At 33.8% G+C, this 27,847-nt stretch overlaps 1 protein-coding gene across 3 annotated transcripts; it reads right to left on the bottom strand.

Moving 5' to 3' along the window:
- Positions 1-483: 483 nt before the first annotated feature.
- FU (kinase family with ARM repeat domain-containing protein) lies at positions 484-27,847 on the bottom strand. 3 transcript variants are annotated; one of them, XM_088220325.1, is made up of 23 exons: positions 27,699-27,847; positions 27,488-27,623; positions 27,338-27,412; positions 26,260-26,352; positions 26,026-26,100; positions 25,815-25,907; positions 24,312-24,375; positions 24,115-24,199; positions 22,924-22,996; positions 22,762-22,830; positions 22,602-22,682; positions 22,345-22,426; positions 22,093-22,242; positions 19,390-19,528; positions 18,441-18,612; positions 17,386-17,484; positions 16,762-17,304; positions 15,537-16,673; positions 14,947-15,180; positions 14,440-14,583; positions 14,186-14,266; positions 13,903-14,091; positions 484-1,090 (listed from the first exon to the last, which is right to left on the bottom strand). In XM_088220325.1, exons 2-23 carry the CDS (start codon positions 27,575-27,577, stop codon positions 845-847), a joined length of 4,014 nt encoding a protein of 1,337 aa, XP_088076451.1. In that variant the 5' UTR covers positions 27,578-27,623; positions 27,699-27,847; the 3' UTR covers positions 484-844. The 3 variants fall into 3 exon arrangements, with proteins under 3 accessions (XP_088076451.1, XP_088076454.1, XP_088076455.1); XM_088220328.1 differs by having other exon boundaries at positions 27,488-27,603; positions 27,699-27,844; XM_088220329.1 differs by lacking the exon at positions 484-1,090 and adding an exon at positions 1,653-2,064.

The raw sequence follows: 27,847 nt of genomic DNA, 5'->3' as shown, positions 1-27,847 counted from the left end.
TTAAATATTTTATTCTTCAGTCTAGACATTTCTATTTTCTGTCCGTCTCAATTTGGTTTTGGAATGAAGTAACAACCAACCACCTTTCATTCTTGGTGGTTCCCTCCGTGCCATTAAAAAGCACTGCCAGAAGTCCAATTCTATACAAATTTAATCTACCTACTCAAAAAGTCAAATTAAAAAAAAAATCATTTTTTTATTAAAAAATAAAAATAGAGTCTATATCCAACATCCTGACGTGATTTAATTTGTTTATTTTTACAAAATTTCTCATTGCAAAATGCTTAACTATAATTGACCAAAGTTAAGAATTTGGATAGAAATCATTTGATTAGAAATAATAAAAATCTCAAAAAATAATAAAACTTACATATATAAAAAGTTTCAAAAGAAATTAAAAAAAAAATTATTTATAATTAATAATTCAGCACAATCGCTATCACTTAACTTACCGAGCACAACATTATTTTTATGATGCAGAGGTGAACAACAGAACAAATGACATTAATTTATACTTCAGATTTGTCGCAGATAGAATAAGAAATCCATATACAGACACTACATAAAAGGATATAGCCGGCAAAATTCTATGGTGTGCCCATGTATCCAAAACACGTAGTAATTTTTAACATTTTAGAATAATTTTATGATCAATTAAGATTGCAATTACTATATATTGTTATTAGTTACTGCATATTTTGATTACTACACAATGTTTGCAGAATATTATATCTAAAAATGAAGACTTGTGGCAGGTCTTCCTCCGTTGTTCCTAGTTTCAGCTTTCATGATCATCCTCATTCACTTGTTTTAATATTCAAAAATGGACTTGTTTACCTGCATTCTAAGAATCAGCAACTTTGCTGATGATAACTGAGGCATAATTTGCAATGATTGATTCCGGGGATTGGCGCAGTCTTCCGATTACTGGGAATAAGTCTGACGAACGAAGGAATTGCCTGCAGGGTGAATGTGCACACATCTTTGCCAAGGAAAATAGAGCAATCTTAAGAGGTGACTCGTTTACAGTATCTTTTCTACTTGGATTCAGGGCTATCACTGAACAGTCTGCCACCAACTTTAGTAAAGCCTGCAAAGTATGGAATACCACTCAATTATATTTCATTGTATTACTCTCTTATAAAATTATTTAAAACTCATTTCGACTAGTTTTTCAACTGATTGAAGCATAAACTTCTGAAATTCGAATTATTTGGTGATATTTTCTAGTTTTTTGTTCTCTAAAATTGTATATACTTGTCCATAAAAGCATGTACAGTAGAGTACATGTTAGGAACAAAACAGTTCCCTACCCGCTAGTTCACTGAAGGACCAAAACTAATAGCTGCGTAATTGCTAATATTTATGTGTGTTTAATGTAATATTGTTGTGTGATAATTATGTAAATGTATTAAAATTAGCATAAATGTGCATTAGGGTAATAATAAGTCTGTTTTCTAAGACAAGGGCAGTTTAGGTAATTCGAGAACATTAATTCCAGAATTAACTACTATCAGCCGCTGTTGGTAAAAAAAACAGAATCATGTCAAAAGATCATAGGGTTCCCTCTAACCAATGAACCCTAACTATTTTTGCTTCAATTCTAAAGATAAGTGAAGACAGAAAATTGGAAAAATATGAAATTACACCTATTGATTTTATCGTGAATTGCCTCATAACACGATCCATCAGTAGGACTGTAACAAATTCATAGTAGAGCCAATCGCTATGGTTGATCTACAATTTATATCAGAAATACTCTTGCAAATTTATCAAGAGGATAGGGAGCAGGAGAATTTGAAATTTGAGCTTTTGGTTGGCAGATTGGAGGAACTGTCAGCCTGGAAATTCCAGAAAGAAGCAATTAAGCCAGGTGACCGCAATGCTCTGGCACTCTGGCCATAATAGGGGAACAAGGACGTGCATGCTAGGAGTTTCTGGGTGTGCAGACCCCCTAGCCTGCGCCCATGACCATAGAAGTGGGATTGCTGGATGCACAGACCCCTCTGGCACAACTAGCGATCCAGGTCCTGCCTTCTAGCAAATGCTGAGCGGGCATACTGCCTATGGACACCACCAGTAATGCGGAATTCAAGATTAACAACGCAATCCAAAACCCCACATATAATGATGTGGAACTCATCATTAATTGACGTAATCAAAAATTCCGCATGTACATTAGTAACCAGAAATTCAAAACTTTAATTAAACTCTTCCTACTTGACTTGCACTTAACGGGGAGTGAAAAACTAAGATAATAAAAATAAATGAATTGATTAGAACGCCATAAAAAAAAATCTTGATGAGTTAAGATCAATTCAAAGAAAGAGAATAATTAAAACATCACAAGTTACCTTAATAATTAGACAAATTCCCCACTGAATAAGAAGGTTGAAGAAAACCTTAATAAATGAAAACTAAAACTTTACAATTTCATTATTCTCAAATTTCAGTTATTACAACTAGAAATTAAAGGCTTATTTATAGTTGTAGATAAAGTTAATAATAAGGATAATAAATCTCTTAATTTAATTGAAATATTATATAAGAAATTAAATATATAATATAATAAGAAACTTCCAACAATTAAAATGATTGTTTTTTAAAAGAGAATAAATATGATTTTTTTAAATAGAGAATATTTTAATTAATTATAAAGATGAGGAAAGAATTAAGGAAGATTATGCTCAATTTGGAAAAGAATTAGTTGTTCCCATAATCTCCCAAAATCCATAAGATTCAATCTCCCATTAAGGCATGGGATTTGTTTTTCTCTTTCTCTTGATGTCCTATGCAGTTTAGTAAAGAAATGTACCCCTAGGCTGATTCTCTCTTTAAGAATAAATTATTTTCCCTTTCCTTGTTCACATCATCACCACCCTCTTCAAAAACAATTTTTTCTCGAATCGGACATTTCTTATATTGGAGTTTTACCAATTCTACTTTTTTTGAGAAAATATTATCGAATGTAATATTGTATGAAGTCATTGAAAATCTGTAAAAAATGGTTAGTAACAAAAAATAACATTCTCTCGCGTGTTTCAGTCTTTGTATTTTACTTAATCTCCTTCCTTCAAGTTGAATTTTAGAATTGAATTTTTTTTAATCAAACTAATCAAGTTTTGTTTATGACACTTCAAAGAATCTTAGAAAAAAAAATGGTAAAATAATTCTAAAAGTAACAATTCAAATCCACTAATGAACATAGTATGTATTTTATGTATGATGCTAAGTAAGTAGGGTGCAATTAGCTACTTAAAAATGTAACAAAACAAAAGCGCAATAAAAGGAAAAAAAACTTAGAGTCCAAAAAAAATACAATACGGATATGATTTTTTTATTTTTTTATGCGTAAGAAATGATACAAAGTATATTTTTTAAAAAATATAAAGAATTAAAAGAGATATAAGAATAAAAGATGTAAGATAGTAAAATTTATCGTAAATTTAACCTCTGATACCAAATGATACAGAATCCAGAATCAATAATGCAATCCAAAAGCTCACATATAATGATGTGGAACCTAAGATCAACTAACTTGATCAAAAACTCCACATATATACACCAACAACCAGAAACTCAAAACCTTAAGTAAACCCTTTCTACTTGACTCACACTCAATAAGGAGTGAAAAACTAAAATAATAGAAATAAATGAATTGATTAAAACGCCACGAGAAAAAAATTTTATAAGTTAAAATCAATTCAATAAAAAAAAAATGATAAAAACGCCACAAGTTAACTTGATAGTAGATACCAATTCCCCACTCAACAAAAAGGTTGAAGAAAATTTCATTAGTCAAAAACTAAAACTTGATAATTTTATTATTCTCAAACTTTAATGATTACAAGTAGAAATTGAAAGTTTATTTATAATTGTAGGTCAAGTGAATAATAAAGAAATAAATCTTCTAATTTAATGAAAAATTATATAAAAAATTAAATTTAAAATAGAATAAAAAACTTGCAACAATTAAAATGATTGTTTTCTAAAACAGAATAAATATGATCTCCTTTTTAAATAGAGAAATTTTTAATTAATTATGAAGATGATTGAAAGAAGAATTAAGGACTATGATCAATTTGGGAAAGGATTAACTACTCTCATAATCTTCCAAAATCCATGAGATTCAATCTCCCATTAAGCCATGGAATTTGTTTTCCTCTTTCTCTTGATGTCCTATGTGGTTTAAGAAGAAAATCCACCATTTGGCTGATTCTCCCTTCAAAAAAATTTTTTTCTCCCTTTCCTTACTCACATCAACCAGGCTGCCAACAGGACCTTTTGCACAGATACATGAAGTTAGATTTTCCGCAATTAGATAGTTCCGATGATCCTCTTCCATAGGTGAGAGAGTGTGAACATTTTTTCCGGCATAAGCAAATAGTAGAGGAAAGATGTGACTGGCCTCCTTCCATTTAGAGGGAAAAGCACAAGTTTGATTCCTTAGATTGAAGAGGGAAGCTTGTTTTGAACATGGTCAAATTTTAAACATTTTTGTCATTTCCAGTTTGGACCACCAATTCACAGCAATAAATTTGGAAAATTGTGCAAATTGAAACAGTTGGCATTGGTGGCTAAATATCAGAGTTAGAGATAATTTGAATTATTTTCTGTGCAAGCAAGTACCCACACTTCTTAACAAGTGGAAATTTTTATTAGTGAATTGAGAGAACATATGGCGCTCGAAGCAGAATTGCATTGTCCAGGGATTTGACAACAGCCATCAATTTGGCATGATGTTATGAGCGCAGGACGATGCGCAATCTGCTTTGGGGCATAAGATAGTTCCCAAGTTCAGCCTCAGCAATACTGGCTGTAATTTGACCTCGAAAAAGCATCAGCCCACTATCAGCCACCTTAATAAAGGTCCCTTCCCTGCTGTAAAATGGCTTTGAGAAAAGGAAATTGAGCGCCAGCAAGCCCAAACTTTGTGTTTCGATTGTGAAGAAAAATTTCTTTCTGGGCACCATTGCAAAGGCCCTCCTGGTTGAAAGTAGAAGAACCAGATGTGCATAGCAATGAAGTGGCAGAAATTGAACCAGTTTGCACATCAGAAAAGGTGGGTGAGGCTGAACTTTTTTGCACGCCATGTTGGGGATCAGTTGGGCAAGGATGATGAAGGTAGAAAGGTTTATTGATCATATTCCATCCACTGTTTTAATTGATTCCAACAGCACTAGTAGTTTCTTGGATGAGGATTTGGCCAAGTCTTGCATAAGCCTATTGTTCATCAAAATGTCTTTAGAATTGTGGTTGCTGACGGTGAGAAATCCCTAGTAGTGAATTATGTCAAGTAGTCCCATTGAAATTGCAGCAGACAACTTTCTTTCTGAATTTTATTCTCATTTCATTTTCTGGATTAATGTGGTCCTAGGAATTAATTGGTTGAGAGTACTATATCCTATTACTTGGGATTTTAAATATATGCATACGAGTTTTGTATTCCAAGGTTCAAAAGTAACTTCGCATGGTATTCCGAAATTTTCTTCTCTCATGCCCTCTAAAATTTTTGAAACTTCTGTTGAAAAAGGGAATCAATCAGTTTTTATGAATTAAATGTTGGTTGAATTTGATAACCTCTTTGAAGAACCGCAGAGATTGTTCCCACAGAAAAAATTTGACCACCAGATCACATTGTTATCAAATACTCCTCCAATGCTTATAAGACCCTCTTGTTATCTCACTTCCTGAGAGATGAGATTAACAAATAATGCTTGACCATGCTTCATCAGGAAATTATCTGATTTAGTCAATCACCATTTTTCTCAAGTGTTAGTTTAGAAGGCATATTCTACTTGGAGATTTTGTGTGGATTATAGAACTCTCAACGCTAAAAGATTGAAAGATAAACTTCCCTTCCTGTTATTACGGAGCTGTTGGAAGAATTGTATGGTCACTCCCGATTTTCAAAATTGGATCTTTGCTCAGAATATCGTCAATGGCAACCAATGACATTTCGGACTCATCATGATCATTTTAAATTCTTGGTAATGCCTTTTAGTCTTCCTAATGCACCATCTACTTTCCAATAACACATTGTTTCTATTTACGGAAGTTTGTGTTAAATTCTTGATAATGCTCAACTCATTTACAGCAAGTCATGGGTTGACCATATTCAACACTTTCACACTGTTTCTATCTCCTCCAAGAGTAGATGTTGTTTCCGAAGAAATCCAAGTGTATGTTTGCTCAAATTTCAGCGGCTTACCTTTGTCACATAATTTTTCACCAATGTGTGTCAGAAGCCTTACTCATGGCTTCGGCCCTGAGAAAAAGAAAGAAAGAAAAGTAGAGAAATAAGAGAAATTTTATTGAGGTAAATTGGTTTTATTTTTTATGTTTTATATTCATGGAGAAAGGACCTATTTATAGGGTACAACTAATGAAGACAGATGGCAAGGGAGGCGGAAACCGTCCAGCCATTGTGGCACAATGGTAGAAACGGGGTTTGGTGTTATCGGTTGGGGTTAATTGGGTCAATCAACCATAACCCTAATCTGTTCAAGTGAAAGGACTATTTTACCCCGTGGGTGAAATTCCCTTTCTGTCCATCCTTTTATTAACCATTAGATGCAACTTCTTGACAATACCCACCCCTTAAACATCAATCTTATCCTCAATGTTGAAATGTGCAAACATTGTTGTAGGTACTCATAGTCTTCCTATGTACATTCTTTTGTTATAGTGTCTTTCCATTGTATTAGCACTTGTTTCACTGGCAGAGATCCTCGTGCGATGACTTGGTGTTGTAGCACTCCTCATGGTTAAACATTGAGTTCGTCCTCTCGTGTATTAACTGGTAAATTCTTTATTGCCCTGTCTCCTCACTCAGTATACTTCTGGAATTGGGATAAGTGAAACACTAGGTGGATTCAAGAGTCAAGGAATAACTGAAGTTTATAAACTACTGATTCAATCTTCTGTATTATTTAAAATGATCTGTAGAAGCGTTGTGATAACTTGGAGTACCTTATTTGAACGACTGTAACTTGAGTAATACCAAGTCTTGTTCTTTAAAATTTCTTTCACAACGATTTTTATCTGTATATTGCTTCATTTGGGATTGGGCTTTCACGAGTTACTGGCTAATCCTTTTATTGTCACTCTTCTTTAGGGATATTCAACACATTTACCTATTAATTTGATAATTATTTTTCATTACATACGTCTTTCTAAGCCAATCATCGTCATTACCTAACATATTCCTGATTTGCATATAAATGAAATGTAAGAACAAAATCAGTAATGCAGAATATAAACTTATTACGATTTGCGTTTCAGGTGTTTATATATTGGTGATTATGTCATGACTAGTACTAGACTAAGTCTTATCTCGTCATCATCAGGAATTTAAACCACTGAAAGATGAGTCATTCTCTCCTTTTGGGAAAACTTATATTTAAGACCATTTACTTAATTTACCTAGAAATTGTGGATATCAATGAGTTCTCATCCTATAGAGTTTGTTTCCTAACAGAGGCAACTTTGAGCTTTCCACTTTTTCCTACTAGTGCTTTTTTTAATGTTCCAAAATTGCTATCACTGCCAACATACATAATGGGAAATATTTTGGTGAATGGATATGTTACCTCTACTAATGGAGATCTCTATCCATCTATCATGAGAAGGAAGGGTCATTAGATTCAAGCACTACATGGATAAGTAAAGAGCAATTTCTTACACTGGATCCAAATCTACCTAGTTACTATTATCAAAGATTCCTTGTAGAAGTCGAGTACTTTTGAAGAAAGGGAGAATGGTGTGAGACCATTATAACTTTAACTATATAGGATTACTAGTTTCTACTATAATTTCAACTACATAGGATTATTAGTTTTTTACTGTGTTTTATTTCTTATCTAGCAAGTAGTCTGATTTTCTTAGTTGTAATTATATTAGGCTATATAGACACTTACTGAATCAAAATCTAGTCATATGCGTGGTTCAACATTATTAGGCAGATTACTTATGATTCATTTATAAAAATGTGTGGATTTTTAGGAAAAAATAATAATTTTATTACTCACTTTTAAATTGTTATATTTAAAATATTTATACAATTCTTATTCTACTGATAGGAAAATTTTTATTTTACTATTTTTTACATGAGATTATTATTCACATAAAATTTTAATTACATAATACTTATTAATTAAATAATAAACTAAAATAATTAACTTTTAAAATATGATAGTCAACACTCCCCCATCAAGTTGGTGCAGTGATATCACACATGCCCAACATGCAAATTAAGTTACAAAGTGGAACCACATCTTTCAAGCAGCAACTCGGCTCGATTCGACTCAAAGAACGGCTCAGGTTCAATTAAAAAAAAATGCCTTGACGTCGGCTCGAAAACAGCCCAGACTCGACTCGAAAACGGCTCGAACTCAACTCAAAATGGCACAAACTCGGCTCAAAAACGACTCGACTCAGCTCAGGCTTCAGCTTCCTCAGCTCAAGCAGATCTGCAATACATGACGGCAAGAAAATAAAGAAAATCGCGTCTACAATCTTGCACGAAGGCACAATAAGCAATGCATCTGCGAAGTGAAGCAAATTGCGGCCAGAAAAGGTTCCCGCATGCGGCTCTGCGCACAGCAAAAGAAGAAGGATGTGCATCTATGCATCTGTGCAACACAGATGCCCGAAGCGCGGGTCTATGCAACATGAAAGGAGGAACTAGGTGCACAGCTCTGTGCACGATGGAAGAAGGAGCTCGTAGCTCTTTGTGCGGTGGAGGAAGGAACGGGCTGCTTTATCTCTTCCTCTGATCTGGCCTATCTTCCCTCTAATCTGGCTCTTTTTACTATACTTAGAGTTTGAAAAAACTCTGAAATTAGAACCCAATAATAAGGATGAAAAGGATAATTCTAGATAAGGCGGTATCAACCCAACCTATGGTGCTATTTTAAGGTATCAAGAAAATCCTAAAATTAAAACCTTAAATAGTTTTATTTGTCTCTGATACCATGTAAATTTTTAGATAAAAAATAATAATTTTATTTTTCACCTTTAAATTGTGTTGACATGAATATTTGATTACCTAAATAATGCGATATTTTTTCCTATGTAGCTCGTACTATTAATTTCTTATAATTATTCAGAATCTCTATTATAAACAAAATTTTCTTATTTGTATTTAAAAATTCTTATATATATAAATCATTTATAACATAAAAAATAGTGGAAATAAAGTAAATATTTTTTTTTAAATTTCTACATGGTATCACAGCAGAATAAAAGTATTTTAGGGTTTTATTTTTAGAGTTTCTTTCAAAACCCTAAAATCTTCTCATCAGCCACCCAAAACATCGGAATAGTCTCAATCAGGAGATCGACTACACTTCTCTAACGACTATCTCTGCCCTACCCAACCTTCCTGCTCCGCCGAACTTCAGCGATTCAAGCGGCATTTCGCGTTCAGCTCTCTAGTTCGCGTTGTCAACTTATCTGGTTCGCGTACCCGACGCATCTGCTCCTTCGCGCACAACCTTCTGTTTGCTCTATCCGCTTGCAGTAGTTCACACGGCATTTTGCGCGCAACCCTCTGCTTTGCATTCCAATCCGTCCGCTTGCAGCTATTCACGATGCTTCCTTCTCTGGTTCGTGCTTCGAGCTACTCCGTTCGCACAAGACACCAGCTCGTGCACGAACAGCTTCACAGATTTGATTTCACTGCCTGACCCAATCAGTTTTCTGGGATTCGCACGGCAACATGCGATTGTTGTCCTCCCAGTCATGCATGGTTGCGATCTACCCTCCCTTGGCACACGAATAGCATCTGTTTCCAGAGCCTAAGTACGTTGTTGAGGTCAGCCGCTTCCAATCTGATCTGAGCCATTTTTTGGAGCCGATTTGAGCTATTTTTGGAGCCATTTTTGTTGTTCAACATATCTGGTTCTACTTTGTAGCAATTTTGGCATCCTTGATAATGACATAAGTAAAGAGATTGTTTGTTCCAAGTTCAGGTTACCCTTCATCAACTATTGGCACGTTAAAGATGGTAAACTCAGGTGTTACTCATATTCTTATTATTTTCAATTCTAATACTTAGATTATAAATTTTGGAGGTAACAGACACATGACAGGCTCTTAGAAAAATTTTCTAACCTATTTTTCATGTACTCAACGGGAAAATATCCATGTCGCTGATGGATCATACTAGAACAGGTTCTATTAATTGTACTCCGACTAATTCCACTGATTTCAGTTCTTCATGTGCCTATTTTTTCTGATAATCTCTTATCCATTAGTGTATTTATTAGATATCTTAACTGTAAAATTGAGTTTTTTTCTGACCATTATATTCTTCAAAATCTTCAAACAGAAAAGACGATTGGCACGGATAGACTACAGGATGGCTTATATGTGTTAAATAGACGTCAAAACGTCATTGGGAATCAAGCTGCCTTCGGAGATATGGATGTCAATAGGGAAATCTTATAATTGCATCAACGGTTAGGACATACTTCTTTCTTTACTTTAGAAAAATTATATCCCACATTATTTAAAAGAACTTTTACGCATTTCTTATTTTGTGATACATGTGAATTAGCTAAACATAGAAGGAGTTCATATCATGTAAGCAATTATAGAAGTTCTACTCCTTTTATGACCATTCATTTTGATGTTTGGAAACCTACTCAGAATACATCTTTATCTGGCCATAGATGATTTGTTGTTTTCATTGACTGTTGTACTAGATTAACATGGATTTATCTGTTGAAAGCCAAAAGTAATGCGTTCTTATGCTTTCAGTCATTTCATAAAATGGTATGTATACAGTTTGATACTCAAATTAAAATTTTAAGAACAGATAATGGTACAGAATATATAAACAGTGGATTCTGTGCTTACTTAGAATCTAATGGGATAATTCACCAGACAAGTTGTGCCTATACCAGTGAACAGAATAGGGTTGCTGAAAGAAAAAACAAACACATATTAAAAGTAACTCGGTCACTAATGTTCATCATGAATTTACCAAAAAATTATCGAGAAGATGCAGTTCTCTCAGCTGTTTATTTTATCAATAGAATGTCTTTATGAGTTATTAATTTTAAAAGTCCTCTGGAGGTTTTGTAAGGTACAAATTCCTATACTATTCCCCCCAAAGTGTTTGGATATGTTTGCTTTATCCACACCAGAAATGTGAGTAAATTGAAACCTAAATCTCTCGAATGTGTATTTGTTGGATATTTTCCTACTCAAAAGGGCTACAAGTATTATCATCCGTCATTTAAAAAATAATTTGTGATTATGAATGTTACTTTTAGAAAATTTGAATCATATTTCAGCTCCACCCCAACACCTTTTCAGAGAGAGAGTGAAATGGAAAAGGTGATGCCCAGTTTGGTCACTCTTAACAGTCATATTCAGGGGGATAATTTCATGATAGAAGATCATATTCAAGAAGAAAATGTTGGACGACTGAATAAACCGAAATTGAAAAGATATTCGATGAGAGATAAAACAGAAAAACCCATCATGCAGTCCATCTCAAGTCAAGAATTTTCTTTAATTCCTGAAAATACTGGTGAGTCATCTTTGATTTGTGAATTATCTGATAAACTCATTACTCTTAGAAAAAAAGTCAGAACTTGTACTAAACATCTTATGTCTAACTTTGTCTTCTATAACTCTCTATCTCCCTACTATAGAGTTTTTATCTTATCTGTTTTCTTTGTATCTATTCTACAAGATTGAAAAGAAACTCTAAGAGATCCCAAATGAAAGGAACAATAATTGAAGAAATAAAAGTATTGGCAAAAAATGAAACATGTGAACTTATTTCAACCCCACAAGAAAAGAAGATGGTTGGTTGTAAATTGTTGTTCACTGTAAAACACAAAGTAGATGGATCAATTAAAAGATTCAAAACTAAACTAATAGCTAAAAGGTATACTCAGACATATGGAGTTGACTATCAAGAAACCTTCACACATATCGCAAAAATGAACACAAGCAGAATATTATTATCCTGTGTTGTCAATCTTAATTGGGATTTACACCAGTTTGATGTAAAAAATGTCTTCTTCTATGGAGACTTAGAGGAAGAGGTATATATAGAAATTTCACCTGGATTCGGAAATGAAAGAACACAAAGGAAAGTCTGTAAATTAAATAAGATCTTGTATGCATTAAAACAGTCTCCAATAGCATGTTTTGAAAGTTTCAAAAGAGTTATGATCTCTTTCAAATATCAGCAAAGCAATGTTGATCATACTCTGTTCATCAAGTATTGTGAGGGTAGAATCACTCTTCTTACTATATATGTAGATGATATTGTAGTGACTGCAAATAATGCAAGTGAGATAACTCGACTAAAGGGACTTCGTACTCGAGAATTTGAAATTAAGAATTTAGAAAAATTGCAGTACCTCTTAGGAATTGAGGTTGCCAGATGTAACAAAAGAATCTTCATTTCTCAAAGAAAGCATATACTATACTTATTAAAAGAGACTGAAATGATGGGTTGCAAGCCGGCAGAATCCTTTATTGAAAGTAATCACAAACTACAAGCTGTAAGTGGCACATCAATTGACATGGAAAGATATCAGAGGTTGGTTGGAAGACTCATTTATCTCTCACATACCAGACCAGATATAGCTTATGCAGTTAGTCTGATGAGTCAGTACATGCATGATATTCACGAGACTCATTTACATGTCGTCTTTCGAATATTACAGTATCCAAAATCTGCACTAGAAAAAAGTTTACTCTTCTCCAGAAATTATCACCTTAAGATAAAAGCATTTAAAGATGCCGATTGAGCTAAATCTTCAGATGATAAAAGGTCAACTAGTTACATGAAAAAGCAAGAAGCAGAGTGTGGTTGCCTGTTTTAGTGGTGAAACATAATATAGAGCAATGATTCAAGGGGTATGTAAATTATTATGGTTGTAAAAACTAATGAATAAATTAAAACTATTTAAAGAATGAAGTCTATCATTGTTTTATAACAATAAAGCAATCATTAGCATTGCCCAAAATCTAGTTCAACATGACTAAACAAAACACATTAACATTGATCGTCACTTAATAAAAGAGAACGTGGTTGATGACTCCTTATACTTATATCATGTATCTTCTAACAATCAGGTGACAGATATCTTTACTAAGGGACTTTGCAACAAAACTCTTCACAACTTGATATGTAAGTTGGACATGTGCGATATTTTCGTACCAACTTAAGGGGAGTGTTGACATATTCACTAAGAGACTTTATAACAAAACTCTTCAGAACTTGATATGCAAGTTGGACATGTGTGATATCTTCGCACTAACTTGAAAGGGAGTGTTGACATGAGTATTTAGTTATCTAAATAATGTGATATTTTTTTCTATATATCTGTTACTATTAATTTCTTATAATTATTCAAAATCTCTATTATAAGAGAAATTTTTTTATTTGTACTTAAAAATTCTTATATATATATGAGTCATTTGTAATACCAAAAATATAGTGAAAATAAAATAAATATTTTTTTCCAAATTTTTACAAATTATTACATTTATAATATCTATAAAATTTTTATTCTACTAACAGAAAAATTCTTATTTTACTAAATTTTTAATTATATGAGATTATTATTCTTATAAAATTCTAATTACATAATATCAACTAATTAAATAATAAACTAAAATAATTAACTTCTAAAATATGGTAGCTAACAAGTTGTTAATACTCTCATTGAACCTACGATTGTGATTGAGATAATACTATCATTTTGAATGTTACCAAACCTATGAATGTGGTTTGGATTTATCTATTCTTTTTTCTTTATCTGTTGTTCTAACGCAACTCTATTGTCCTACATCATCCTCCCTAGAACTAAATTGTTCCGAAAACATGCAGTGCCTCAACAGTCAGATGCAGCAAGTAGTTTCACAAACCTGCAAAGCTCCTTTTGAGACTATGTCTTCACAGAGCTTGTTGGAGTTACGAACAAGATTACTTAATGCACCTGCGGCATTTGCTTTCGTCTTGTCTTCTTGAGCTGTGAGCAATACATTTGCTAGTTGTGGTATAGATGTTCTGAGTTCTTCATACAATGTATCATTGTGGTATGCAGCATTACCAATCTGGAAAGAGAGAGAGAGAGAGAGAGAGTTTTATATAGCATCAATTGTCCCTAGTTTAAAACTACAGTAGCCTTAAGAAGAGAATAGATCTTACAGCAAAACATGCAAACTTCTGCGTGCGCTTGTCTGAATCGGCACATCGATCAATAAGAATATTTACAATCTGATGCTTTGCCTACAATTTATTGGATGGAAAGAAATGATATAAGCCCAAATCAGCATATTATCTCGTCATGTGCATGTGAAGGTTTACCTCTACCCATTTCAATAATAAAGGAAATTAACTAAAAGAATATTACAGTATGCCAGATATGTTTCCAATAATGGGAAAAGTTTAACATTACTTACTAGTGAACAATAAAAATAAGAGCTATGCCTACACATATTCCCAAGAGCACTGCAAGCCTTTGCACGAAGATTTGGATCCTCATTGATGAGAAATACCCGCAAAGACTCTAAAATAGAAGCCCCATGAATAAACTCATAGAAACCCTGCATGCCATTTAGGACAAAAAATCAGCCAAGTTTGGCAAACTTTTGACATCATAATTTTATAATCCGTTTGCTTCTCTTTAAAGAAAGATGCATTTGCAATTGTTTATGTTGCACGTTAAAAGAACTATTCACCACAAAGATTACCGCATATAAAATATTCTGAAATCATCTCTAGGCATTCTTTTGTTTAGTGAAAGGAGGATTACTTATTTAGTGCACAGATAGAGGGATAAGGGAGGAAAACAGGAGCAATCGCTTAATTAAGTTGCATGCAGTGAGTTTGTTGGACGACTTCTAAAGGAATGACAAACTCCTTTAGTGTATGGACATTTTGTAGGCCTCTCTAAAATATAAACTCACCTTATCCATACGTGCTAGATCCGATATGATCATCAGAACATCAAGTAGAACCTCTCTTGGGCTTGAAGAATCAAGCAATCTTCGCATTTTGTTAGGGTTCAACAAGCCTTTTCTCACAAGTTGTAGTGCAAGAGGCCGGTGTCCTACCATCTTAGCAAGCAAGGCAACAGGTCTTCCCAAATCTTTTATCTCCAAGTGATCCAAGCAATGAAGGATAATACCAGGCACCCCTACCTGAAAATTCCAGATGCAACTGAATTAGAAACATCACATTTTTTAATAACTAGATGTTACTATGTCTCAATAGTTCGAAATTGCATCCACGCCAAAAGCTCAAGGCCCACACCCATAAGATGCTCTGGGAAAGATGTGCTCCTAAATACATTTTCTTGCATAAACAAAATGCCAAAAATTTAAGAAGCTCGTCTTTGTTATACTGTTGCTTGTTCCTAAAACAGTGCAATTTATTGACATCCTAGCTAACTTGCATTGTACCAAATATTTGAGTGATCAACACTCTGGAAATAAATCATTCAAATGGATACAGAAATTAAAAGGCAATCCAAAAAAAGAAAAAGCAAAAGAACAACCTCCAAAAGGACTTTAATATATTTTCCCATGTCCTCTTCAATTGCTTTCATCATTTCCTTGTCTTCCATGCATACTCTGCCCCCAGCTGAACAAGTGTTGAGAATAAACCCACTGTTTACAGAGGCAGTGGCAGACAGCAAGCCTGGAGTATTCTGTACAGCAATGAAAGGAAATGCTAAAAGATCAATTACAGCATTTATTATGTCTCTGACTCCACCCTTCCCTCCCCCAGGTCCATCCCAATGTTTCACAAGCTTGAGATAAACATCAGAATTCAAATCAGAGATGAGCTTAACATGTTCACTTTTGATAAGAATCTGACGGAATGTTAAAGCTCCACCTGACAGACAGTGACAAATTGACGATACTGTCCAAGCAACTCCAATAGGTGATAATCCAATGCTTCCAGTTCCTTGAGATGCACTAGGGGTTAACAAATCGATAAGATGTAGAGGAATACCACTAGCAATCACCTGTTGTACTGCCAATGGTCCCCCCCATCTCAGCCTAGAGTCTAGTAAGCCAACACATCCATCCCTAAGACCATGCCAATAGGAGAGAGGACCATTAGCATTAACAGAGTCAAGTTCATTTTCACTGCCTGAAGAAATCTTCAGTTGATCACAAAGTCTAGCAGTTCGAGGAATCAACGGCATTGCAATTTCAGATACAGGGGACTCAACAGAAGCTCCACTTTCAAGAGATAAAATGGATGCAAAAGCTAGCATAGCCGATGCACAGTGAGATTGAAGATATGGTTTAATTTTATCTTCCAAAGAAATATAGTGAGCAAGAACTGAAAGACGGGAAAGCTGCCTCTTTGGAGAAGTGGTAAGCATAAACAACGCAGAATTTCTCCCAGTTGATTTTAAACATTGAGCAACTGTTGCTAGGAGAAGGCAAGAATGAATTACCAGAGCATATTGATTGTTTAGTTTGTACTTCAGGTTATTCGTTTCGCCCATTTGTGGATCTTTATCTAAAACAGTAGTACATGATGATAGTACAGAAAATATCTCTGAGATTATGGTACCATCCCCCCCGCCACTGACAACAGTAGTAACTGGTAAGGAGCTGGGCAGGCCACATAGTATATTGGGAACCATTATGCTATTGAGGCAGCATCTCGACAAAAGCTGAAAGGTTGAGGACAAGCTGGTTATGCTGCAAAGCTAGGAAAGCATGCTTTAAACAAAATAAACAAAAAAAATTAGGGGGCAACACCTGAATACCAGCAGATAATGAAGCCTCGAGACGTTGATGAAGGCAGTGGCTGATAGCAAGCTGCACATGTTTTGATCTGATAAAAACTTTTGTCACTGCATCAATAATTTTAGCAGATTCTGGTACCATCGGCAAGCACTCATAATCCCTTTTGGTAATTTGAATCAAAGAATGACCCCGTAAAGCATCTAATGGAAATGAACTAGCATTCTCTTTTTTAAAAAGAATTTCTGAAGCATCTATCAATGACCAGATTGCCCAACATGCGTCATTAGCAGCACGCAACAAATTTGAAGAACCTGAACTGAGACTTGACCCTGAAGATGCTAGACAGAGACACAAATGATCCACTAACTGTGATGTTTTAGCATGGTCCAAAACCTGTTTTAGTGTTTCATTAACCCCAGGAGGAGAAACTGCGTCAGGATGAAAAGTTGTAGAACATGTTTTCAAATCCTGAGCTGCTGCAGATAATATGGCTGAAATGCAAGCACACGACTCAGACATAATTCTTCCAGACGCATCGTCGTTCCTCCCAATAACCTATATATTGGACAAGATATGGAAACTGATTGCAGGAAATATGTTGTCAGAGATAAATATATACCATACAATAGTTATTACCTGTGAGAAAATTTCGACCAAAGCAACCCAGTGCCTGAAACTTGAATTTGAAATACTGCTTCCATTATTATCTACCAAAATTTTAACAATAGAAAAGCTCTGCAAAGTTTGCAAGGAATGACATGCAAGGTTAGCCAGTGCTTAGACCAAACAAGGTTGAGGAACAAATAGTTCAGTAAAGAGTTTCTGGTTAAATATTTTCAGCTCTCCAATCATTCAAAGAATTTGTAAAGAAACAGACAAAAAACCTCCACGGAGGCAGACAAAATTTTCTGAGAAATGAAACATTTTTGGACAAGAAAAATAAAAAAGAGGTAACATATCATAATGCTGCCAGGCTGATACAGTTGTCAAAAATTTGCCAATAAGTTGTTTGTGCCTAGAGATTTCAAAAATTTAAAAAAAAAATTGCAGTCAACAAAAGTACAAAACCTGCACAACAGCAGGGAAAGTAAAACTGTCATAGATCGTAGTCAGCACCTCACAGACAGGTTGTCCTAATCTGATCGGTTACTCTTTAGTTTAAATTTAAATTCAGATGTCTATTCTTTGTGAACGTCAGTTCTGTGACATCAGTCTCATTCTCCAGTTCACCTTTCTAGTTATCACCAGCTATGTATGTTTTATGTTAGAATAATCTTGTCAAACATGCTATTCTTTTGGAGCAGAACCTATTCCAAAGGTCATAGTTTTTTGCATTCTAGTTGTGAGCCATATAAGGCTGTTCTGACATAAATAAAATTATGCAGAGAAAGAAAGAAAGTTCAAGAGTATCTTTTACTCTTTGAGATCTTTGTTCTCTCTACTGAGCCCAAGCTTTTAAATCAATATAGAGTAGAAAGAAGAAAAGATCAGAAACATTTAAGTGTTTCCCAATCTAATAATTTAAAGCAAGCTGCTATAACCAGATCAGGCAGACAAGAGCATACTAAAAAGTCAGAGATTTTGATATTCACAGAGGACCAAATTCAAGTGAAATGCCGAAGGGGCATGTCAAGTAGAGTAAAAACCAACTCGAGAGCAAGAATACACTAAATGTAAATTTAGTAACATACCTTTGCCATCAAGTCATTGACACCCGATGACTTCAAATTGACCATAACAGCAGTGAAATCAAGAAGTACATGAATTGCTTCATCAACAAGCCCACTAGAGTTGATTGCCCTAGCCACAACTAAGTTGGAAAGAATTCTCAGTGACTGGGCAGAGTTCAAAAGATCTTGATCCCTGCACATTCGAGAAGCCATTACATCTTGCAAGTAAATCTTGAAACCCGTCTTCACTCGTTCTTCAAGAGTCTTATACAATAAGTGAATGCTAAATATTCATAAGATATTTAGACAAACAAGATTCCCATACATACCGTTGTTTCTCAGAACTCTGACACATTGAGTGTCTTAGCAAGTCACTTCATAAAAAACAAAACTAAACATCCCACATGCTCATGTTTCATAAGTCCTCCCACCTAATCTTATTAGCTGCTTTAGAACTGTTGGATAACTTGTATCTTTTTTCAAAAATAGAATATGAACAATAATGAATCTTATCTATGCACCTAATCATAAATATGGTACTTTGGGGTCATATTACATATCCAATGTACAAATTTATCTGGCTAAATATCTTGTGGAAGCATGAAAAAAAAAACATTCTCGCAGTGCCTGACACATTATGTCATCTGTTTTCCAAGACCATGGTGTCTACACTCCCATGAAAATTACAAATTCTGAAAACACGTCTTATCTGAAATCCTTGAACAAAGAAGTGAAAACGAGAAAATGAATCTGTTACATTGAAATGGAATTAAAAATTTCAAAACCAAATTTTCATTCTATATCAGTGTGTACAAAAATTCATCTTGTTTATTTAAGTGAAAAGTCACAAATGTGATCAGTGGCATGGTGATTCAAATGAAATTCTATAAATAGAAGCTAGAAATGTAAAATCATATTAGTTACTACCAATTTGCGAAGTTTTGATAAACAAGTAATAACATGTTTTCACCTGCCAGAGTTTTGAGATCCTTTTGACCATCTTTTCATGGGTGCCAGAACAAGAGCCAGTGCTTCACTATCTTGTCCAATAATTTGTGCACCCTTAACCGTGCGGGAGTTATTCTCTAATCTGTCTAAAATTTGGCTACCTGAAGAAACAAAGTTCATGTACAGAATAAATAAATATGAAAACCTTCACCTCCCACATAGGCTTGCTCGAAAGATAGAGGGAGCAGGTCAGTAATGGAATGGAATGGAATGAAATAAAATGAAATTGAATTGAATTGATTTGAATTGAAAATACACTTTTTCTGGGAAAGAATGAAATGGAAATTGTCTAATTCTGATTTTTTTTAGATTATTTGGATAGGGGGAAAGGGAATAGAATTGAGAGTTTTTAATATCAAAAAGACACTAACACCAGTAGAAGAAAGGGCTAGAGAGATGTCAAGTTCCTGGCTGCTATGAATGCTGTGAAGGTAAGAAAGGCTGACCCTCAGGGCTGAGATGAGTGTCTTAATTCCATTTACCTTGTACTTTCTCTTTTTCTTTTCTTTAATAGAAAAAAAGCATTATTCAAGATGAAAAGTATTTAACCTTAAGTTGCAAAAAACTCTACACTTACCTCTCTCATTTTAGTCAATTATATTCAACATCAGAATTTTTTAAGTACCTAAACTACTGTTCTCTTATATACTGCCATATCTTTGACATTCATTTTATTTCCTAGTTAATATTTTCTATTAAAACTATATAACTAAAATATTTAATGAGTAAAGTTATTGTACATAGTAGATTCATTTTAAAGTATTATAATTCATGATATTTTAAATTTAATTTTTAAATTTTTACCTAATGCTAGAGAGTTAAAAAAAAAATAAACATGCAGTTCTTCTTTCCAAGTTGTTTACTACTAGCTAGATTTAAATGGTCATTAGAGGCACTTTCACTTTTTCTTATTGCTAATATTGTTTTTTTAATATAATATAGCAACATTTTATATAAATAATTTTAATATTACTTAATATGTTAATTCATATATCTATATATTTTATGTATATTAACTGTTAGTTACTTATTATTAAAGAAGTTAATTTTATAATTTAAAAATAACAGAACTTTGGTGGAGATGAATAAGGCTTGGCAAGATAAGTGGTTACGAAGATTTCTAATGCATTGTGAAGAAGAACTATAGTAGCTAAATATGGCATCGATGACAGAGGGTAATCTACTAAAGAGAGCTCAAGACCACGTGGGAAAAGCTTGTGGAAAAAGATTGGCCTATGATGGAAAAACTTTTAGGAGCATATCAAGTGGAAGATTGGTAGGAGGGACAGAGTCAGGCTATGAGAAGATCAGTGGATGGAAGGTAAGTACCCTTGGAATACAATTTCCTCCAATTTATGCCATAATCCAGCAGAAAGACATGAAGATTTGTGATTCTTTAGTGGAGAGTCGTGGTGGTCAGAAGGAATAGCAAGTAACTGTGTTGAGAAATCCCAACGACTGGGACATTAGAGAATATGACAAGTTATTGGACATTTTATCCCTTATTATGTTGGATGGAAGTGTTGACACTCCACTGTGGTCTCTCACATCAAATGGATCTTTCACAGTTAAATCCTTCTACAAGTTATTTAAATATGAAGGTCAGAGACTTATTTTCTCATTCAAACAGACACGGAAGACCAGAGTCCCTTCTCGTGTTTTGTTCTTTATTCGGGAGAAACTATTGACAATTTGAAGAGAATGAGTTAGATACTAATCAACACTTGTTATTTCTGTAATAAGGCTGAGAAAACTTGTAATCATATTTTGCTTCATTGTCCTGTGGTTTATAAGCTCTAGTAGATAGTTTATGGGCTACTAGACATCAATTAGATGATGATAGGTTTGGCGAGAGACGAAATTAGGGCATGAAGGGCATCAACAACTAAGAGAAACAAGTGAATCTAATTCAACTCACTATCTTTTAGATAGTGTCGAGGAGAAGAAGAAAAAAAAATTTACATGGAGTTGAGGATGTAAATAGTTTTGATACCTTTAAGTTTAGATGGTTTCAGACAGTTGATTTTTTGTTATGGGGTCATTCTCTTTGTTCTTGGAAAATTTGGTAGACCTTATTGATGCTTTAATTGACTTGTAAATTTTTTATATGGACAGCATTCCCTTTGTGCCTATATCAATATACATTTCACACTTTATAATAACAAAAAAAAAAGAAAAGAACTTGATATTTGGATTTTTGAAAACTTGTTAAGGATATTCAACTCTTTAATTCAATATAATATACTTATTAGTTTAAAAGAGTAATTTTATAACTTTAAAACAAGCAAAAGCATATATTAGACCAGTCTTTAAGAGTTCAGTGTAATTTTTCTAAAATTAAATCTGTAAACAGAAGAAATGAATTTACTTAACCATTAAAAACGATAAAATATAAGAGTAAACCAACTAACAAGCAAATTAAGAATGAAGAGCCATATATATCTTTAGATGTTATAACCTAAAAGTAAACCAAAATAACCAATAACATAAATAATTAAGGAAAGCCTTATCCTTGCCCCCAATCCATTGAAACCAAAATAACCGATAACATAAATAATTAAGGAAAGCCTTATCCTTCCCCCCATCCATTGAAAGGGCATCTGTCCTACCACACTAGATAAAGAACTGAAGAAGAGAAGGTTGCATAAATCAATGCTTCACCTACCTGAATGTTTAACATTGTTGGGACTTGAAAATCCAGAGAAATCTTCCTGCAGCGAAGATTCTCCCACTGCTGTATCACCATTTGATCGAACATTGTTCTGAATGCTTGGAGCTATATTATTCTCTAAAACAGCAGGAGAATTGCTTTTACCTAAGACACAGTAACTCAAGATGGTTAAAACTTAAAATAAAAGATCCTAAATTTTCAGTTCAATCTGATGGCTAAACTCTCAGGAACAAAGTAAAGTCAGACCAACTGGCTTTTGGATGATGTTTCCTTGACCCTTCCATGTGGAGTTGCATCCCCCGGCTGCAACACTTGAAGTATGTATCTCCTGGTTACATTATTTTATGATGGTACAAAGTTTTAACAGGTCAGACTATGCATATAAGGAAAAGATCCAAATCGTTAGGTATCTTGGAACCATATTAAGTACAGAGGAAGGATTATGAATTCCTTCTGGTTTCAATGTTCAAAAATAATGCTATACAAAATATGGTATTAATTACCCTGGCTTCCAGTTCATCTGAAGATTCCTTAACAAATGGATGTTCAAGAAGAGCAGGCCAAGTCAATCGATTTTGTGGGACCTGCTTCCCATGATAGTCAAATGTAAATCAAATTAGTTGAAGCTCATCATCAGATGGAGATAACATATAAATAAACCACCTTATTCAGCAATCCCTTCAGGAAGCTCTTGAAGTTGGGACCCATATCATCAGGATATTTAACCGGATCCTGAAAAGTTTATAGTAAAATTAATGTTAGTTTTTTTCATCATATTTTGAGAATTTGAAGATGCATGGTTGGCAAGTGTTTGAGCAAATGTACCTTAACAATATGACGAATCAATGCATATACTGAATTCGTATAGAAGGGGGGCTGGCCAACAAATAACTCATACCTGTTATGTCAACAGTAAGTAAGCAAAATGCTTTCAATTCATTGATGGGCAATGTATGAGATAAAAAAAATTAAGCCGAAAAAGTTAAGAAGAAACATCAATCAATGGGCCATGAGAAGTCCTGTAATTAACGAAGTAAATTTTACTTTCTACCTATATCATAATTCTTTTTGTCTTCTCTACTAAAAAATGTTGGACTTCAAGTCAACTTGAGAAGCATTCTTCCGTGAAATTAAATACCAGAATCACTACTTTCAGAACGATAATTTAAAATGAAAAACAATTTTTATTTGCCATTAAGGGCTAATTTACAAAAATACCCACCAAAATTAAACGCAATTTACAAAAATACCCTCATTTTTTACTTTATTACAAAAATATCACTTCAGTTAGTAATTTAGTAACTAACAATTAAAAAGTTGACAATCTCAAAATTATGTCAAATGACTTATACTACTCCATTGCAAGTTCATTATTGGATGCCTATCAACTATTAACGTTTTTAACACAGTTAACAGAAAGTTAATAGAGGGTATTTCTGTAATAAGAGAGAAATTTTTGTAATTATAATGAAGTCAGAGCATTTTTGCAAATTATCCTCCCATTAGCTTATATAATCTACTTGACTCCTAACTCAGGGGATTGTTACACCGTATGAAACCACCAGAATATGCTATTTCAATATTATGAAGGTCCCTTCTGATATCATGGGAAGGGTAAAAAACCAGATTTCCAAGACTAATGCTATCCTTACCATAGGCATGTAAAATTTGATCCCACAAAAAACAACTTCTTGCAATCATGTATTAGTACCATCCAACAACAATTACTCTGATTCACCATTTTACCAAAGTACCCAGCATTCAGCATCATTTCTTCCTTAAGACAGGAAGATTGAAATAAAAGTTGAAAGGCCAAGCTAGGAGAAAAGCCAAAACATAAAATTTCATTCACTATGAAACAAATGAACAATGTAAGTAACTCCTAAATTACAATCTGAAAGTATAAAATTTAAAAACAAATTGAAGATAAAATGAAAGACTAACGAATGAGCAGCAATAAAATAAACAAAAAAGTAAACTAAACATGTTGAAAAGAATAACGAAAAGTTCACCTACAATATAACTCCAAGTGACCACAAATCAACTGTGTGGTTGTATGGCTGTTCTCGCACAAGTTCTGGCGCCATGTATAGAGGAGTTCCTGAAAATTATCACACAAATATGAACAAGCATCCTTGACATGGAAAACTCATTGCCTATCTTCTATGGAAATTTGGTAAGAGCTTCAAACCAAAAAGACAAGAAAAAAAAACCTTTTATGGACCGCAAAACAACAGTATTTGTGGACATGGCACGTGCAAACCCGAAATCACAAAGCTGAGATGAAGAACAATACACACGTTTCAAACTATTCTCTAAAACAAAATTTAACCATGATCAATTGATTACTGAAAATGAATCAAATGCCAATTTGAAAATAATATGAAGTAAGTTCTGCAAACTACAATTCGTAGATTAAATGATCATGACTTGTCTTCTGAAACAGAATTCTAAATCTACAAGAGCGACATGAAGAGATAACATCAAAAAAAACCAAAATATAAGGGAATATAATTCAGAAAGTTGCAAATTATAATTCAGATATCAAATGATACTTCCCTTCAAAACCTGAATACTAAATGTAGGTGGAGCGTGAAGAGATAAGAACAACATAAAACTAAAAAATACAAGAAACATGCTGCATTGACCCCAACAGCTTTATCCTCCTCCAATGATTTATTTAATGAGCATGTTTAGACAGCTTTATTCAGCAAATTGCTAGCCTATTGGTTACACTTGAAGAATGTCCCGGATATGCTTTCCAAAGTCAAACGATGAAGTATCTTTTGTCTGTTTTATTTAACAAATTGCTAGCCTAATAGGTCCCATGTTGGTCACTTTGGAAACTTTAGTAACAGAGAAAAATACTATTTTCCCACAAGAAGACACCAAATGTATCCAATTAGAAATCAATTTTATTTAAGTTGTCAAACAAAATAGTATGCTCAAATGGTCTTATGTAGAAACAACAACACTGGGAATCCATCATCAGATAAATTTTCCATATCCACTATCTTATGGCAAACTGAAGATGTAATCTGATCTCTGAAACACATAGGAGAACATCTGCCAAACGAACTTTCGGCATCTAGAAAAAGCCATTCCAAGATTACCATAACAAAGCATTATAAATTGTCAAATTTAACCACAAAAAATTGGGTTAACCGCATTAACTTTCATAACACTTCTAAAAGCTATTGATATATACAATTATACGTACAAGATCCACCTTTTATCTCACGAAATTTTTATTCTTTCGGCACTGAGTAGTATTAATAGAATTCCACAATCAAAGAAGTGAATAGTCAGAAAGCATTATGAAGTGTCTAGTGTAATAACAAAGGACTGAGTGTGACAAATTCTACTTCCACAACAGTTTGAGATTCAAGGGTTTATCTAACTGTTCTGTACATATTTAATCTCACAATTTAGTTTTTTTAGCACCAAGTGACTTGTCGATAGGATTCCACAGACAAGAATTTAGTAAAATTACTTATAAATTAGAGAAAATATAAGCTATTAAAATAAAAGAAAACAGAACGGAGGCTTCATCCTCTGTTTACAGCTCGTATTAACCAGTAAAAGTGCAAACTGTAAATAATAGCTGTAGATTCTGCACTTAATTTAATATGGCCATCCAATAATCTAAAACTTGCAAATAAATCAAAGATAAAAGTTATAAACGAAACACATTTCCATGGTTGTAGCTACCCTACCTTAACAACAGATCCAGAGCCAATTAGAATGTTCTGTGGTTTCATGTCACGATGAATAATACGGTTGGAGTGCAAGTAATACAATGCTCTTACCTGGAATTTCAAGAAAAGAAAAATATCATCTACGAAGAAATTTCAAATGAGCAATAGCTGAGAATTTTATTACAAATAGTAAGTGAAATAAGATTGATATTATTCTGAGAGGAGACACCAATTGCTTCGCAATTGCTTGAACTTGTTCTTCAGGAAGGGATTTATCATCCTCAAGGATCTCAAACAGTTCACCCTGCAAAGTGGAAATACTAGCATTACACATTCATAGGATGATGGCATTTACAACAAATTGAACATGCTTGCACATCCCTAATGATTTATATATAAATGCAACAGTGTATACTAAACCATGCTGATCCATATCTGAAAACAATAAAAGCGTAACAATTACTTGAGCAAATTCTGTGACAACACAAAACTCTTGTTGGGTTTCGAAGGAATCAAGCATTTCAATGATGTTTTCATGCTTCAACTTTCTAAGAATCTGCAGCATTAAAAGGAATCCCATCATCAAGTCAGATGAAAACGAAGAAATCCAATTATGTTTCAGCAAATAGAACTTGGCCAAACTAAAAGTAGTTAGATGGTAAAGCTAGCCTGCACATCTTTGTTGTAAAAGAAATGCTTAGTACTAACATATCTTTCATATCACATTTATGTTTGAAGCCCTCAGACATACTGCAGGTCAATGTAGTATTCAGGAGATGTCCTAAACTTGTTCAGTCCAGCACAGAAGAAAAATATGGGCAAAAAATAAGGATTTAGTTCTCTAATTTTAAAAGATATACACAAGCCCCAGATTACGAGGGGAAGAATTCAGTCTCTGGCCACCTGATAATTTCCATATGATGAGTGCGAGTGTGAAACATGTATCATTAGGTGCTCCGATTGTAAAAGATATATACAAGGCCCAGATTACCAGGGGGAAAAGTTCAGTCTCTGGCCCCATGATTATTTCCATTAGATGAGAGCGAGTGTGAAACATATACCATTAGATGCCCTTGAGTAAATAAAATATTTAGCCTATGATTGAAACAACTCAATTTTTTAAAAACGATCGTAAAATTTTTATTATAGCCAAATAAAAGTTTATTTAGAATTTTAAGTAGAATTGAGAACCTAAATTTTAAATTCCATGATTTTAATATAATTTGAAATATATAATTTCAATTAACTTAAATTAGGTAAACCTTTTGTAGTTTTGTATAAATACTTTATCAACTTTGCAAAAAATAGGGCATTTACTCCAAACATCAAATGGAGAGCAAGAGGCATAAAAGGGCAGTCTGAAATAAACGACGAAAAATAAATGTATTTTCTTAAAATCATTTCTGAGCTCATGTTTTTTTCACGGGGTAACAATTTAAGTTGTGTTTGTTTAAAACAGATTTCACTATCGTTCAATTCCTAAACCTTAAGTTATTACTAAGTTCAGAACGCTATCAAAAGAACTTGAGTAATTCCGTTACCTCAATTTCTTGTCTTAAACTCTGTATGTCCTTCTCACTTTTCCCATGCTTCATGATGAATTTCATTGCAACAGTCTGAAATTCATGAATTATGAGAAAGAACCATTGAAAAGAAGGAAAGAAAGAAGAAAATTCCGAATACAACATTACCTGGCCTGTGTACTTCCGTCTTCCCTTGTAAACTTTGCCAAAAGAGCCCTCTCCTACGAGCTCGATTACATGATAATTTTCAACTCCCATCTTCAGATTGGCAATGCTTTATGTATCTACCAAACAGTAATAAGCACTAGCAGGTTCCCAAATCAGCAATGACAGTGTAGGAAACTTAAGTAAAAGTCTGATTTAGTGATAAGAAACAGACCTGGACGGCAACTCCACGACTGCTGACGATGACGATGCTGCAGCTGCTGGAGGAATCCGTTTCTAGATTGGGGAAGAGAGAGCTAGAGAGAGAGAGAAAGAGAGCGGGATGCAGTTTCGAAATGAGGGTTTGAATTTCGAAGCGGGACA

The sequence above is a fragment of the Carica papaya genome, chromosome 1 (genome assembly GCF_054855325.1).
Source record: "Carica papaya isolate Zhongbai chromosome 1, ASM5485532v1, whole genome shotgun sequence".
NCBI classification, from domain to species: domain Eukaryota; kingdom Viridiplantae; phylum Streptophyta; class Magnoliopsida; order Brassicales; family Caricaceae; genus Carica; species Carica papaya.
This window is presented reverse-complemented; position numbering and strand designations above follow the sequence as displayed.